Below are 16,176 nucleotides of genomic sequence, written 5' to 3' on the forward strand. Positions count from 1 at the left end.
CAATGAATAATGACAAATCATTGCTTCTACGTTAGATGTGATCGTCGATTGGTTGAATAAAATGTGAACAATTACACCAGTCAGCAGTCGGAGAAACAGAATGTTGTGTTTTAACGTAATCTTGATCTATTGTTTTAATAACTTTTTATTTTACCAAAATTTAATTGCCAACGCGAAGGAAATAAAATTACTATTCCAATCAAAATGACTGGTTACGTATTTCCGTATTTCCGTCACAAATTAAAAATATATTTATACAATATGTACAAATTTAGGTATACTCTTGTTGAGGTATTTGTTGTCCTTCTTTCTTAATATAGGGTTTAAAACTTTATTAGATCACATGAAATTCCAATGTCTTAAAAGACAAAAATAATTTAGCGATGTTTTTAATTAAAACTGATACCCCACTGGAATCTGGATCCCTATCAAATAAACAAATAAAATTTTCACTAATTTGTAATTTTTAAATATTACGATCAAAAAATATATAATTTTTAATTTTTTGGTCATGTGATAAAACCATTAATCCACAATATTTAATAAAATTTACGAATAAAAAGGCGTAGGTATGGAGGATTTCTAACTTGTTTCACCCTGTAACTTTACACCAGGGAAAATAGCATGAATTATATGCTATATTCTAATCCTTAGACAGTTTTAAGCAAATGTGATATCGTTTTTAGTTATACGGCTACAAAAGCAAAAATGACACATGCGTTGTCACCACCACCAAAGATATTTTTATGCAATTTATTCTAAATGACATTAAAAATATAAAACAAATATAACAACATGGCCTTCCTGTTCTCCAGATTTGAACCCACTTATTATTCCACCGGGCACCTATGCTTTTCTTATTTAATATTCTTGTACTGGAAGATCAAATGTTAAAATAATAATATATGATGTAAAAATTAAAATAATATAATTTCAAAACTTTATTTTGTATACCTACATTCTTAGTAGTTCTTGAAGTGTTAAAATGTTTTATACAGGGATGAGCAAAAATGAGCAAAATATTATACAGAACGGGGAACCGCTTTTGAATGTAGAAAATTTCGAATAGTTCCAAATACATTCGAAGAAAAACGATTTTATGCTATTTCTTTTTTTAGTAGTATTTCACCTGTTTTTCAAAATTTTAGGACAAAATTGTGTAGTATGATATAAAATAATGCATATTTTGCTTATGTAAACATTTCTGTATCTCTTAAAATAAGAAATATACATGTATTGGACAATTAAAAAGCCTGTATATTTTGTACTCTTATTTGTTTTTAACTTCAGTACCCTGTAGCTTTCAAACCGTTAATAATTGGACACGAGGTAAACTTGCAAGTTTTGTAATGTTCTCTACTTCTTTGAATTTTTTACATGCACTATAAATCAACACAACATATTGATCTTTGTTATTTATACGACCAAAATGTTAGGTAATATAAAGGCATTTATTGTATGAGCTTTAAATAATTATATCATTAATTTATTATTTATATCTAGAAATAAAAAATGTTTTCCTAGACTGAAAACTTACCCAAACACTTCGGAAGAGGATATCTCCATTTGCCATCAATTTGACACACGGTTGATGTGTTGCCTTCCAGGAGCATGCCGTCGTGACAGCGGAAGATTATTGATGCTCCAAGGCCTGTGCCTGCCTCGATATTTTCCAGCCATCCATTCCAGAGACGCCCGGGGTGTCCACAATTTATCTCTAAAATGAACAAGTTGATATATTGTACAATAGATATAACAACCACTCGCAGCAATATTACTGATTAATTTAAATAAATTGAAAACATATAAAACTGCTTAATACTGGAATATTCGCATAACATTCTAACCTCATTATCCTTTTTGGTGCTAAAAATGTAAGAAAAATAAAAGTTGCTCGTCTAGATATAAACCAAACTTGTGTAATATAACACCCGGTGTATTTGTAATATACTTTTAAATTCTTTCTAAACAGGTCTCTTAATTAATGTAAACAAATTTAATAAATATATCTACGTTATACAGAGCCTTCATAAATGATTACAAACCACTTGACCAGTAGTTTTATTTGGAACAGTAATTTTATTTATATGATAATAATGGCAATTAAATTTCGACAAAATTTAAAATTATTAAAAGATTACATTAAAAAACATTCTATTTCACTGGCTGTGATTGGTGTAATTTTTGCAAGAGATTCTGTTCAACCAATCAGCGATCGCATTAGAGCGTAGGCGTAATGGTTTGTTTATTGTAAACGATTCATTAATATTGGTGACGCCAAGATTTAATGATTTTTCATACCAGTGCCAGTCGTGCAATGTTGGGTTGCCTAAGCTCACGTGGCTTGTAAATATTTATGAAGACTCTGTAATTATATGTAGGTACCATATAACCTACTGTATATGAAATAATAGCAGGGACTTAGAGCTATACTGGCAGATTTGGGACCATCATGGTTAAAAATTGTTGATTTTGAGGTAAACAAGGCTTTAGAATATCGAATTTTTATTATTAACTGTCTGACTGATAGATGTTGTCCTGTCTATATTTCATTAAATTTGTTTGTAATACACACTTTCAGTTTTTCCGGAATGTTCCAATTTTCCGGGCAACTTTTCCAATTTTTCTTTCCCTAAAAACCTTACTAGGACTACTATGAACTCTTAAAGAATTGCCAAATCAGTTATGCCGTTCTCAAGTGAAGCGCTTACCAACACCATTTAATTTTTATTTTGTTAGACATAAAAATGTAATTGTTTACATTTTGCTTATTTCAGCTTTTACAAATAATGGATTTTGAGATAAATAAGACTCTAAATTTTGTATTAAATAAAAAATTGACATTAATGATTATATTTTTCTTTTGTCAAGTCCTTTAGTTGATGCTATGGTGATTGTCACGCTAGAACTAGACTTTTTGATTACTTCAGCCATAGTATATCATCTGTATATCTAACCCATAAAAATTCGTTATTTGTATGATTTAGTCATTCAATTTTAACACAAGAGTATTTCTTTTACAAAATCTGAATATAATCGCATTTAACCTTTTTTGTAGAAATATATCGGTAGAAAACAGGAAAATCTACAAAATAATTTGTCTTTATAATAATATTTGCTAATTAGGCCAGGAAATATAGAGTTGAGCGGGACTTTTTGTTTCGGTAAGCTGAATTTATCACTATAGAATATTATGTACAATAACATATTAGTTTCCACAGTCTGTTTTTCAACGAAACGTGACGATTTTTTTTTAACTTAAAGCTATTTTCATAAGCTTTCCGAATATGTAATAATATAAAGGGTGTCACAGAATAACGTGTACAACGGAAGACCACAGATTCGCGGACTCAAAATAGGGATTTAGGCTAATTCACCTATATCCCAAATCGCTTCGTTTGGCCGCTAGATGGCCTCAAAGTTCGTGAAAATTTTTTGAATTTTGTAAATAACTCGAATACGTATTATTCGATTTTGATTATTTTTGGGGCGTGGACTTTTGCTTTCAATCTACACATTGTGGTGTTATATATGGCTTTTTTAAAACCTGCAACTCTACAAAATTGATGTATGGTGATAATATCCGTTTATAACGTTTTCCTCTTTCGGGCAATAATGACAACTATTTCTTATTTGAAGTAGAATTTTGATTAAATGAAAGGTTTGGGTACAAAAAAATATTTTTTAAATATCTACATTATCATGCCACCCATATTGTAATAGTTAACAAAGTGTTAGTAGGCACTGATTTTGTAGGTTGACTGTAATTTCAGTCTTTCTTTAACTCATTGTACGTGACAATTGTTAGTAAGTGTTTACGATGATGAGATATAGGTACCACCTATTACTTAATTTTTCGATATAGATACACACACATACGACGAATTAGACTTATTTACAACGTACCTAATTTTTTTCAAAAAATTAAAAAAAAGAATCAAATACAACGCATTGATATTCATTCGAAATTGAATAATACGTATTCGAGTTATTTACAAAATCAAAAAATTTTCACGAACTTTGAGGCCATCTAGCGGCCAAATGAAGCGATTTCGAATATAGGTGAATTAGCCTAAATCTGCCTATTTTGAGTCCACGAATCTGTGATCTTCCGTTGTACACGTTATTCTGGGACACCCTGTACAACTATATCACGCGCGTGCGTCGTATATTTCATTTTTCAACTAAAATAAAAAATTTTCAGGTTGCAAATTTGAAATTTAAAAAAAAATTATAGATTTCAATGTATTATTATGAAATCTATCATGAAAAAAATCAGTGCGATTGTGGAAGATGTTCGGGATCGTCCAGACTAATAATTAGTTAATTTGTTTATAAGGCCATAACTTATAAACTATTCAACTTACCGTTTCCAGATTTCGTGTCAGTTATTAGACAGTAATAAGGAATGAGAGGATGTCATGTCAAAACGTTCTGGTAATAATAACGCAGTTTATAAATATTTAATTTAAAAGTCATAAATAAACTTCTTCTGTCTATACCTAACTTTTGATCTAATCAATATTTGTTGTAATATCGGGTAAGCCAAATTATTGTATTATTTAAAACCACAAATTAATTTTATTAATTAATAAATAATAATAGCGGCAAATGCAGTTGAATTTGTTAATTTAAATAGGTGCTTTAAAATTCCATTTATTTCTTTCCTTGCGAAATTCTTTCAAGTTTTTGTCCGTTTTTATCACACTTTGCCGTCATGCCGGTCGCATTGTGCGAGATCGGGTCTTACAGTGAACTGTCCTTTTTTATTATTTCTTTACAAAATTGTTTTTGTAAGAGTCCTCTGTACATCCAATTTTTTTTAATGAATTCTGAATCACTCTGTATATACTTGTCGCATAAACAGAAAGTTTTATCGGTTGATTTGGCACATGAAATCGCTATTTTATCCGTAATCAAGGATGGCTATTAACTCCATTGATACAGACTTTTGAGATGTTGTGATGTTACTTTAGTGTTTTATTAAAAACGGAAAATATACCTACTTTTAATTTATCAAATTTCAGAGAAGATTTGCTGTTATTTACTCTAAAAAAAATAATTCAATTCATTTCAGAGTATAAAACTTAACTGTAAATTCAATGAAATATACTGCACTAACAATACAATTTAAAGTTCGCGAATGTTTTAGTTTTGAACCAACAACTGTTTGTGGCTGCTTCACGATTTTAACCGACAGAAATCTAGGTAAATACATTCTCTGCTAAATGACTCTAACTTTTTCAGAATATTTCAAGTAGAATGAACTGAAACGACACAAGTTGTAGAATCTCCTCATAATTTGCAAGTGATTTTTTTATTGGAAATTTTACACAAACACTTTAATCGGGACCTCTTAATGCTTTTCTACCAAATTTCCAAAAATAATTGCCAAGTCGTCTTTATTTTGTTGATTTCAAATTTGAAGAAGCAATATTAAAATATGTACTTACTACAAAAAACTATGTAGTTCTTGTGAATATATGTATCTTAAAAGAAACATAAGTGCAATTAAAAAACATATTGCGATTAAAATTTATGAAAACAGAAAAAAATTAATAGGATAAAATTATTGCAGTAAAGTTAAGTGATGGAACGTTAAAATTATTTATTTAATTAACACCACGTTTACTTATAAATAATGTTAGATTGAGTAAAAGTTAAAATGATACTAATAAGCCGAAAAGAATAGACAAACTATAATTTTAAGTTAAGGGGTGCGAGAATGAATGAAAATCAGTTTTTCTTGAAAATTGATGTCTATGAAAGAAGTGAACAATTCTTATCGTATAATGTTCGTTTTGATCAGTGGCTTATTATTATTTAAAAAAGTTACTTTTAATAATATTTATATGCCACTGGATTTTCTAGTTCGATTAAAACTGAATCTGATAATAGATATAAAAAATTAGACAGAAATTTTTTATTTGGGTTTCGGAGATATGAATAAAATTCTTGTCTTGGAAGTTAAGTGCCCATCGACAAATTTTTACATAGATTACCCCCATTAATTTTCATCATAGAATCTACGGTGGAATTAGGTTCACTATTTGACCTTTTGTACGAACTTAACGCATTCTTGTCTTTAATTATTATTTGAAATTTCATTTTCTATGTTCAGAGGTACTTGTGAAAACGTTAGCTTTTACAAAACGTATTTTATTATTAGCTCTCATATTTATTTACGCTATTTTAAAGATATTAAGCTAATTCAAACAAACTAAATTTTTTTAATCATCAAATGAAGTCAATGTCATTCGATATCAGAAATGCAAAAGATATAACCCTATGGACGAGACTCCTAACTGTTCATATTATGAGAAACAACTTGCATTCAATTATACCACAATACCTAGTAAATAACAAATGATAAATAATTATCCAAAATTAAAACTTAAAATGATAATATGTCTAAAGCTAGTTTGTGGTATACAAAAATACATAACCGATATATTAAAATTATTAAATAATGCAATGATTCAAAGAAATGTCCTGTATTTTTACTGTCCTATTATCACCCTTGACAAAGATTAATCAGTTAATCACGTAATAAATAGTTGCTACAAAGACATCTATTTGTTTCCACATCTTACTTAGGATTACTTCATCAAGTAGCTTCCCTTCTCGTTTCAAAACGGAATTTTCTCGAAAAGTTTGATGTTTACAGTAACATTTTTTCTGTATTAATTTATTTATTATTTTCTATTTTTATGTGATTAGTTTTTGTCAAGGATGATAGTAGGACGGCAAGAATACAAGATATTTCGTGCAATTATTATTATTATTTAACAGTTTCAGTATATCAGTTATATGTATTGATTGTATTTAAACATCTCATTTATACTTATAGTTTTTAACTAGTTTTTATTTTGGATAATTATTATTTTTTATTGTTTACAAGGCATTGTCCTGGTATAATTCAATACCAGCTGATAAGATTTTTTTAAATTTTGAATTTGATCCAATTAGTCTTTAAAATAGAGTAAAAAATGTTAGCTTTTTCAAATTTGGGTACCTACTACATTTCGGAAATGACACATTTTCCATGGTAGGACTATTTTCTTATTTTGGAAAACCGAATTTAAATTTTATGTTTGATCAATAATCATGAAACATGCCTATAAATAGGCTGTCAGAACTGAGCCGCGGGACATAGGCGTACGTATTATTTATTAAAAAGCAACACATTAAATTGTCTACAATATACCACCATAAATACCAACGAATTATCACGTTATAGGTATTAATTACGCAACATCCACGATAACAAACGGAACAGTATACTAACGTGACGTGAACGTGAAAAGCATTCTGAGGCAGCGGCTCACGCATGTCTCGGTTGGCCCGCTTGGCACACCATTGAATTGCGGCTCTCTCTGACAGCCTTACTTATATAAGCAATATAAAACAAGCAATATTTGTTAAGATAGAATAGAATTTCTGCCTTGGGTGAATGCGAGTGGCAGGGGTGAGCCTTGAAATTTTCTCCAATGTCTTTTTACCTCGGGTGTCAAATGCGGTTAATTTCAAGAAAGTGATGCAGGGGCCTTCTTGGAATTCTATCTCAACAAATATCGTACGGACTCTATTTGCTATTAACTATTTTTCATTTTCAGTTTTGAAACTTAAATACAATACCAGTTATAAAAAATTATTGCTTACCTTTGCAAACCGGTTGAGTACCCGACCATTTCTTGTCGGCTCCACACCGCCTCGTGCTCTCTCCAACCAGCGTATAACCATATTTGCATTCATAGCTCACTACAGAATTGTAGTTACAAGACGTGTAGATTGCCTTTCCATGTCGGGGATTTTCCGGGGGTGGGCACTGTACCGCTGTAACCACTACACAACAACGACCGACAATACAACATTTCTTTAAAATATTTATATCTAGGAGGGATTAGTTAATTAAGAATGGCCTTACTTAGATGAATGTCTGTGTCGTGGAAAATGGGATTCCAGTAGAAAATACAAAATCAGTATCACATGATATCTTTAAATAAGTATTTTAATTTTGGTTGTTGAAAATTATTTGATTCGAACTCATCAAATTACAGAGCCACACAAACAAATTCTGTGCCAAATATATCAGTACATGGATTTTGTGTATTTGTTGATGCGGAATCCGAATCCGCATCCCAAAAACCGATTTGCCAGGTCATTTTTTAGTAAATCGCTAAAACTTCCCCAAAATAGGATGAGGTTAAGTAAAGCTTTATAATGAAATGCAACAATTTGTAAATACTGTGAGAAAATATTTTAAATTAATATTTTGAGTAGGTATTGGACAGAAATATATGCAATTAAATCCTCTGCACACCCCTATGAGGGGTTAGTTCCACTCCTAAAATCAAATAACGAATGTTAGTGCAAAATAATGTGAAATTTACAATTTCATTGTTTGATATCTTGTGATGTTTACCATAGCCACATAATTTTTTTGTTTATATTTCTAAATTCACTTCTGCCATTTTATGTGAGCAACATAACATCACCTTCGTTTTTCTCGAAAAATGTAGTTCCTGTCGATCGAACTAGTACACCTTTTCTTTGTATTATCTTTTACCTTTATTATCTTCAAACTATGGATATGGGTATCCATGCCTCTGCTATTAGGAATAAATTGATTTGCACGTTTTCCTTAATACACACTTGATATACAGGGTGATTCACAACTTATTAAAACAAATTTGGGAATAGATGCGGCATGAGAAATAGAGTCAATATCGTAAAAGAAATTTGTAAAATCCTTAGGTATATAGTTTCCGAGAAAAAAAATTATTGAAGTTGTAGCAGTTTCAACCATTACATAGCTGGACAACTGTAGTCTCTAGCGTCATTCGGTAATACGCATGGAGGGCTACGCGGCCTCAGCGACTCAAAATACTGAAATCCGATTTTACAATCGTCGTTGCGATAATGTTTCCAATAGTTTTGTCAAAAATGGCTTACGTGTATAGCAACTTGGAGTTGATGAATATCGTTTTAATTTATGGTGAAGCAAGACAACATTTGTATTATGGTGAAGCATTTATGTTATGGTGAAGTAAGACAACATTTTTTGTGTTAGTTCGTAGAAACTATATAAGACGGGTCCAAATGTGTTTACACGTCGGTGGACAAAATTTTGAACAGTTGTTATAACATTATTATTAATTAATAATAACAATAGCGGCAAAATCAGTTGAATTTGCCGATATAAAATAGGTGCTATAAAATTTCTTTCCTTGCGAAATTCGTTCAAGTTTTTGTTCGTTTTTATCACACTTTGCTGCCATGCCGCTTGCCAGTCGCATTGTGCAAGGTCAGGTATTACAGTGGATCAGTTTCCAATGTCGTGCATAAGTGTATTTTTAAATCATTGTATTTGTAAGAGTCCTCTGTACATACTAATTTTTTTGAGATAAATTCTGAATCACTCTGTATATCCATGTACAAATTTTGACATTTTTATCTTTAGCCGACTTAAAGGCTATTAAGAAAAACCTCTTGTAAAGTAACACCTTCAATACCCTGTATCTCAGAAATACAACGTTAAAGAGAAAAACATTATAATGATCTATCCGCACTATTTTTTCAGGAGGAACTCGCACCCCAATTTTTTTGTATAAACGATACACCCTGTAGATATATAATTTGTCAGTTTTTAGATCTCTTTTAGGGTTTCTGATTTCTCGGCCTATTTTTTTTTCTTGGGTCTCGAGAATTCTCGACTAGGAATTCCCGGGAATTCTTGAATTCTCGAGAAATTTCTAAAACTTAAAAAGTCATCATTTTGGTATTGCAATGTGAAATATAAACATGCTATTATACTTAACAATCATCATTAACATTTATTATTTATTCAGTATTTTTATTAATTACTTATGTTTCTACTTCTACTAACAAAACTAAATTAAACTTTGAGTTTCTTCTTAAAAACCTTTAACTTGTTTTTTTATTAAACACTTTCAATATACTTATGTTTATTTCAATGTTTTTGAATCGTAGTTTTCTTCCAATAATAATTATTAATAATCATTAATCATGCAGTCTTTTAATTAAATAAATAGTAAATAAGGAATTTAACCGAAGAAATCTTAAAAAAAAAAAAGCTTTAATTTAAAGATACAGAAGCGTTCTTCCTATTAATTTATCACTTCAACATTAGGTATCTGCTTATAATAAAATTTCTACACAGACTTATAACTAGGTACAGGGTGATTCACTATATTTTGACCCCCCTTTAACTTTTTTGTTTTAAGAGTTATAAAAAAATGTGAAATACAAAAGTTGCACGATTTTTTATGAAATTTTCGAATATGATAGTAGAAAAACAAATGAAGTTCAAACAAAATGGCCGCGGATGTTAACTTTGTTAATTTAAATGGAACACCCTGTATATTTTTACACATTTGGATAGAACGTTCCCTGTCGAGCACAGTCATATATGGTTTGTTGGGTCCATCTCTAACAATAAGCGAGATAATATTAAAAAACGAAAAGAACGTTTTTTATTAAGAAAATAAAATATTTTGTAATTGTTGGACGTTTTTCGGGCATTTCTGCCTTTTTTCCAATTACGTAAGGATTTAGATTTATTTGCAATATATTTTGACATATCGAACATTGATATAGTCCAAAATGGGTATAAGTATTTTAACTAAATCGCACTAATTAGTCCGTGAGGGGCTTATTTACTCATGGACAATGTTATATGGTAGGCCGTGACAGTGACAGGTAATATTATGACAACATTGTTATTGTTTGACAGTTTGTATTATTATTTATTTAAAATGGGTTACACAGAAGTAGAAAATTTAAATATTATAGGAATTAAGATAGAGTAGTTAAGATATTCTCCATAGTTTATTTTAATTCCTAATAATATTTCAATTTTCTACTTCTGTGTAACCCATTTTAATTAAATACTAATACAAACTGTCAAACAATAACAATGTTATCATGACATTACTACATGTCACTGTCACGACCTACCGTATATAAGATTGTCCATAAGTAATTGGCCTCACACGGTCTAATTAGTGAAATTTACTTAAAATACCTATACGCATTTTGGACTATATCAATGTCCGATATGTCAAAATATATTACAACTAAATCTAAATCCTTACGTAATTGGAAAAAAGGCAGAAATGCCTGAAAGAGGTCTAACAATTATTACAAGATGTCTTATTTTCTTAATAAAAAAAATATCATTAGGTTTTTTAATATTATCTCGCCTATTAGTAGAGATGGACCCAACAAACCCTATATGACTATGCTCGACAAGGAACGTTCTATCCAAATATGTAAAAATATACAGAGTGTTCCATTTAAATAAACAAAATTAACATCCGCGGCCATTTTGTTTGAACTTCATTTGTTTTTTCGAAACATCATCATTTTCAAAAACTTCATCAAAAATCGTGCAACTTTTGTATTTCACATTTTTTTATAACTCTTAAAACAAAAAAGTTAAAGAGGGGCAAAATATAGTGAATCACCCTGTACATTAAAAAAAAAGAATCATCAAAGTAAACTAAAGCCTTAAAAACTTAAAATAAATAAATCATGAGCTGGTAGAGAAACCACTTTAACCGCTCAGTTATTTGTCGAGAAACGAATTGAACGCATGAACAAAACGAACTCCAGTCAAGAACTTAAGACGCGCGTGATTTTTAAATTTCTCGATTTCTCGACACTTTTTTCTCGTCTCGAGTAAGGCCAGATTTCCCGGGAATTCTCGCTTCGAGAAGTCTCGACCAGAAACCCTAATCTCGTTAGAAGTCTTAAAATTCACAAATCCTTGATGTAAATAACTTTATGAAAAGTGTAGTGACATGCATAATATTCGAACCATAGTTTGAGAATGGTTAAGAATTTGTAGAAAATCTTAATAAAGTTTTTAATTAAGATTGTTTCAAGCGATGAGCCCTTAATGATATGAAAAATGTTACAGTGAAAAATGTTTAAAATAAATTTCCCCGTCTAACACTAGGACTAAAAAATACCCAACAAGAAACGCCCTTCCGAAGCATCAACATTAATCTCGAACTATCATCAGGAGCCTTGATAAATTGCTAATGCCCTGCATGTAATAAGGATAAAAACAAAGAAACGCTTCAGGAACAGTCGCGATATGTATAATAGAGAAATATATAATATATCAAGTTACTCAACCATGCAAAGTAAATTGTCTTTTGAAAAAGTAGGTCTGTAAGAGCATAAAATTGCAGAATGTTACAAGAAACGATAAAAACCATAAGAGTTTCTGGAAAAAAACAAAGAATTATAGTTAGTTAAATGCAGCAGTACTACAGTCCCATTACAAAAGAAGTCATAATGACTGGAAAGTAGAAATGTACATAGGGCAATCGACTGAAAAAGCAAAAGTTGTAACAGCAATTTAGATATAAATATATTAAGCTAATTCAAATAAAATGTTCCCAATGTTCCCTGAAGTAAAACAATGTTTTCGATACCAAATTCCGTGGAAATATGGTAAATTCCAAGTTATTTGGAAAAAACTAATACCGTTTTTGGGGGTGCTGTTCTTGAAATTTATCTGAAATAGTGCAATGATGTTATAAATTTTCAATAAATTGCTCGTAATTATTTAGCGCGTACTACATTTTAAAACACGAATCAACGAACACTCTTCTTTCCCTCTGTTCTGTGACAATTGACAGTCTCTTGACTTAACAGGCTTGACAGCTTTAAACGCAAACTGATATAATGGAAATCATACTTTATTGGGGGATCCTAATTTTGTTTTATTTATTCATATCTAATAAACATTTTACTTGAGTGTTATAAATAACACTTCTAACTTTTATGATTGTGTCTTTAATCCTTAATAAGCTGTAAAAATAGTACTGAGGTTATGTTTTGGGTTAGTCACATTTTCGCACTTGATCTCAAAAAATTTACAGATCTTTACGTAATGGATCTATATTATTATACATATAAAATTTTTTTTAGAAATCATATATACTTTCTATTGCCAAACAAAATTTACAAATATTTACGTAATGGATCTATATTATTATATAACATTTTTTTAGAAATCATATATACTTTCTATTGCCAAACAATAATGTAACAATACTAGTGGATCCCCCTGTCTATCAATATAAAAGTATTTTATTAGCCTGACCAAAATCATTATTTTATATTTTATAATTGCATTTTTGGAAAATTTGAAAGTGATTTTTATCCTCACAAAAAAGCTATAATTTTTAGGAAAAACTCGAATAGAAGAATTTTATATGAAAGTTAGAGATAGAGTTAATTAAAGTTAAAGAAATAAACTACATATTTGTAAAACATTAAACTTACATTATTATTAAAAAAAATTACCAGATATAAATTTGCAACAATAAGCTATATATGAGAATTACAGAATTGCAGTAATAAATCTGGTCATTTTGGCAAATATGACATTAAAAAACAGTTTATTTTCAACAAATTTTTATCAATGCATTTTTCACGGAACGTTTTTTTAAGATGATCTACGCCACCAAATCGTAAATTACATTAGTTAGAGAGATAAATTACAGAAATTGTTTAACTTTGAAACTGTTATTAAGTTGACCTAAGCCGGAAAGCTCACTGATGTACTTGGAAACTTCTGATCCTTTTAGACAATCTTGGTGTACAACAAAAAACTGTCAAGTTAGTTAGTTAGGTTTACGTACAATGTTGTGCTGTTAATGTCAGAGGCGTATTTCTTTCAGTTAATAAATCGAGTAAGTTATTGTGCTGTCAAAGAACAAATAATGCTAGGAAATTATCTTCCTGGCAATCATAATTCAATGATAACATTTATGCCTTATAAAATGGTGGTCATTTTGAAAAATTTATCTAATTAAGCTATAAGCGTAATAATTTCTTTTTGTAAATTTAAATTACATTGTTAGCATAACAATTTTTTTCTCATTAACCTGTTCTCACTGAAATCATCTTTTTTGTTTAAAAATATGCACTAATTTTAAAAATTGTGTTTGTTTCATCTTAAAAGTGTACGCAGAAGACTGAAATTAAATCTGTACCTCTTAATTTTTAAATTTGAGTGATAAATTCATGAATTTATGGCCATGGCCATTTGGTAGTTTTAATTAACGTCGACGTTTGACGTCCTGTATCATGCTCAGGGAGATGTTAACTGAAAATATGTACTCTTGAAAAATTTTACTAAGGGAAACGGAAACAAATATAAACTAAATAACGTAAAACATCTTAAAGAATATTCTGTGTTTTATGACCCTCATAAATTAAGTCAACAGTACCTATAAATGTGTACCACATTTGATACTACACTTCAACCAATTAAAATATTACAAAAAAATGCATTGTCAGTAGAGGTCATCTCCAAGCTACTGTGTTTTCATAAAAAGTCGGAACTGGTCCTCAATCCAAAGGCTTGTGTTAATTTTGACCAAGAAACACCATGTAGAAGTTTGGCAGTTAAATTAGAGGACACTGTATAACATGAGTTGGTTTTTTGATAACAATTCAAGTAATCCATTAATGAAAATGTACTTAAAACAAGTGTAGAAATTTTAATTTCATTTTTATGAGATAAAAAAGTTAATGTAAATACTTTTGCAGAAGTTTCAACCACATGAGAAAATTTTATATTCCCACCAAAATCTTTAGAGTGTCTACGTGATTGATGTAGAATTAAGGCTTATATGATAAGTTTATTTCAAATCCAAAACAGCTCCATCAATCTTCTATGTTAAATTCAGAATGACTAAATTTTTAGATATTTATAATAACTGACGACAAGTGTGATGGGATAAATTAGAGTCCTTTTTTATTCAGTATAAACATGTATTTTCATTTTCTATTAGTTTCAGCTATTATGGAAAAAAATAGAAATGACAATCACTGGAAAAGAATTAGCAACAACAACTAATAAATGACAATTTTGGTACATGAAACTAATTTGATTAATAACAATAACGAATAATATTGTTTTATATAAAGAGCAGTTTATTAGTTGTGAAGTATCCAATTTTTTTCCGAAACATTTAACACCGTGATAGATCAGTAATTGGATACTGTGTCTTTGTCGTAACGGCGCCAAGAACAAAGAAGGATAAATCATCTGCTTTCACTCTTATCTTTTGAATTTTTTTTTTTTTTATGGAAGTCACTTTACAAGTAAAGATATTTTTAAATTTATCATAGCGACAGAATGTTTTAAATTTGATGTTTTTCCTTAGAATTATATAAATCTGCTAACTTTGCTTTAGAAAAATATGTTTCTTATTTCTAAAAACGATTAAAGTATTCTCGTTTTAAACATCAGTACGTATATTAAAATAATTTCCTTATTTCTAAAAACTATTAACGAATTCTCGTTTTAAACCTCAGTACGTATATTGAAATAATTTCCACTTGTATGAACGATCAAAATTCTGATAGACATTTTCTTATTACAACATTTCATCACATGAAGTAAATAATGGGCCAAAGCAGAAAACGCTTTATATAGATGTGCACTCAAATTATTTTCCGTTGAATAATATGGAGATATATACACCAAACATTAATTTTTGTGACAGATTTAGGATTGAAAGCACACACAAATCTTCATATGTCCTCGCTAACAATGTTATTCAGTTTTTGTTTACTAAAATTAATACCCATTGTTTTTACAGAAAATAGGTAATTTATATCTTTTTTGGCTTGGATTGTAAATATTCGAGTTACTAATAATCTTTGTTTTCAAACGGCGCTGAAAAACAAGACGTGAAAGAGGTTCGAAAAATATGTTGATGGTCGTATGAAAGCATTAAAAATAACGTTGTAACTGTGGGTCAGATATAAACTGAAACTGTATTATGAATCTTCAACAAAGTTTTATTCTGCATTTAAATTGCATGTGTACGGGGAGTTCCACCATCAGTGTCGCCCCTATTTTTGTTCTTTATTTTTCGACGTACAAAAAGTAGAAAAAACATATAACAATAAAAATTTCAGTTTTTTTTTTCTAGTTTTTCCCACGCCTAAGTTGAGAAAACAAATTATTATTGTTGGATTACAGAGATACAAGTCTAATATAGGACATATTCTTTTTCGATTAGTGATATAAGGTTTGATCAATCTAAATCTAATAATAAGGGATAAATATAACCTAAAGGTTAAAAAACTCTTTTGTCGAAATTTTCCATGGCCATTTTG

General features: G+C 29.6%; 1 protein-coding gene across 1 annotated transcript in view; it reads right to left on the bottom strand.

Moving 5' to 3' along the window:
• LOC108917252 overlaps nt 1-16,176 on the bottom strand; it is a 156,189-nt gene that overhangs the window by 66,158 nt on the left and 73,855 nt on the right. Inside the window, exons 8-9 of the mRNA XM_023453976.1 lie at nt 7,663-7,845; nt 1,538-1,717 (exon numbers count right to left, since the gene is read on the bottom strand). Of these exons, the coding sequence (XP_023309744.1) occupies nt 1,538-1,717; nt 7,663-7,845 (363 nt within the window). The remainder of the gene's footprint in view (nt 1-1,537; nt 1,718-7,662; nt 7,846-16,176) is intronic.

Source organism: Anoplophora glabripennis, unplaced genomic scaffold, assembly GCF_000390285.2.
Source record: "Anoplophora glabripennis isolate ALB-LARVAE unplaced genomic scaffold, Agla_2.0 scaffold22, whole genome shotgun sequence".
Classification (NCBI taxonomy): Eukaryota; Metazoa; Arthropoda; class Insecta; order Coleoptera; family Cerambycidae; genus Anoplophora; species Anoplophora glabripennis.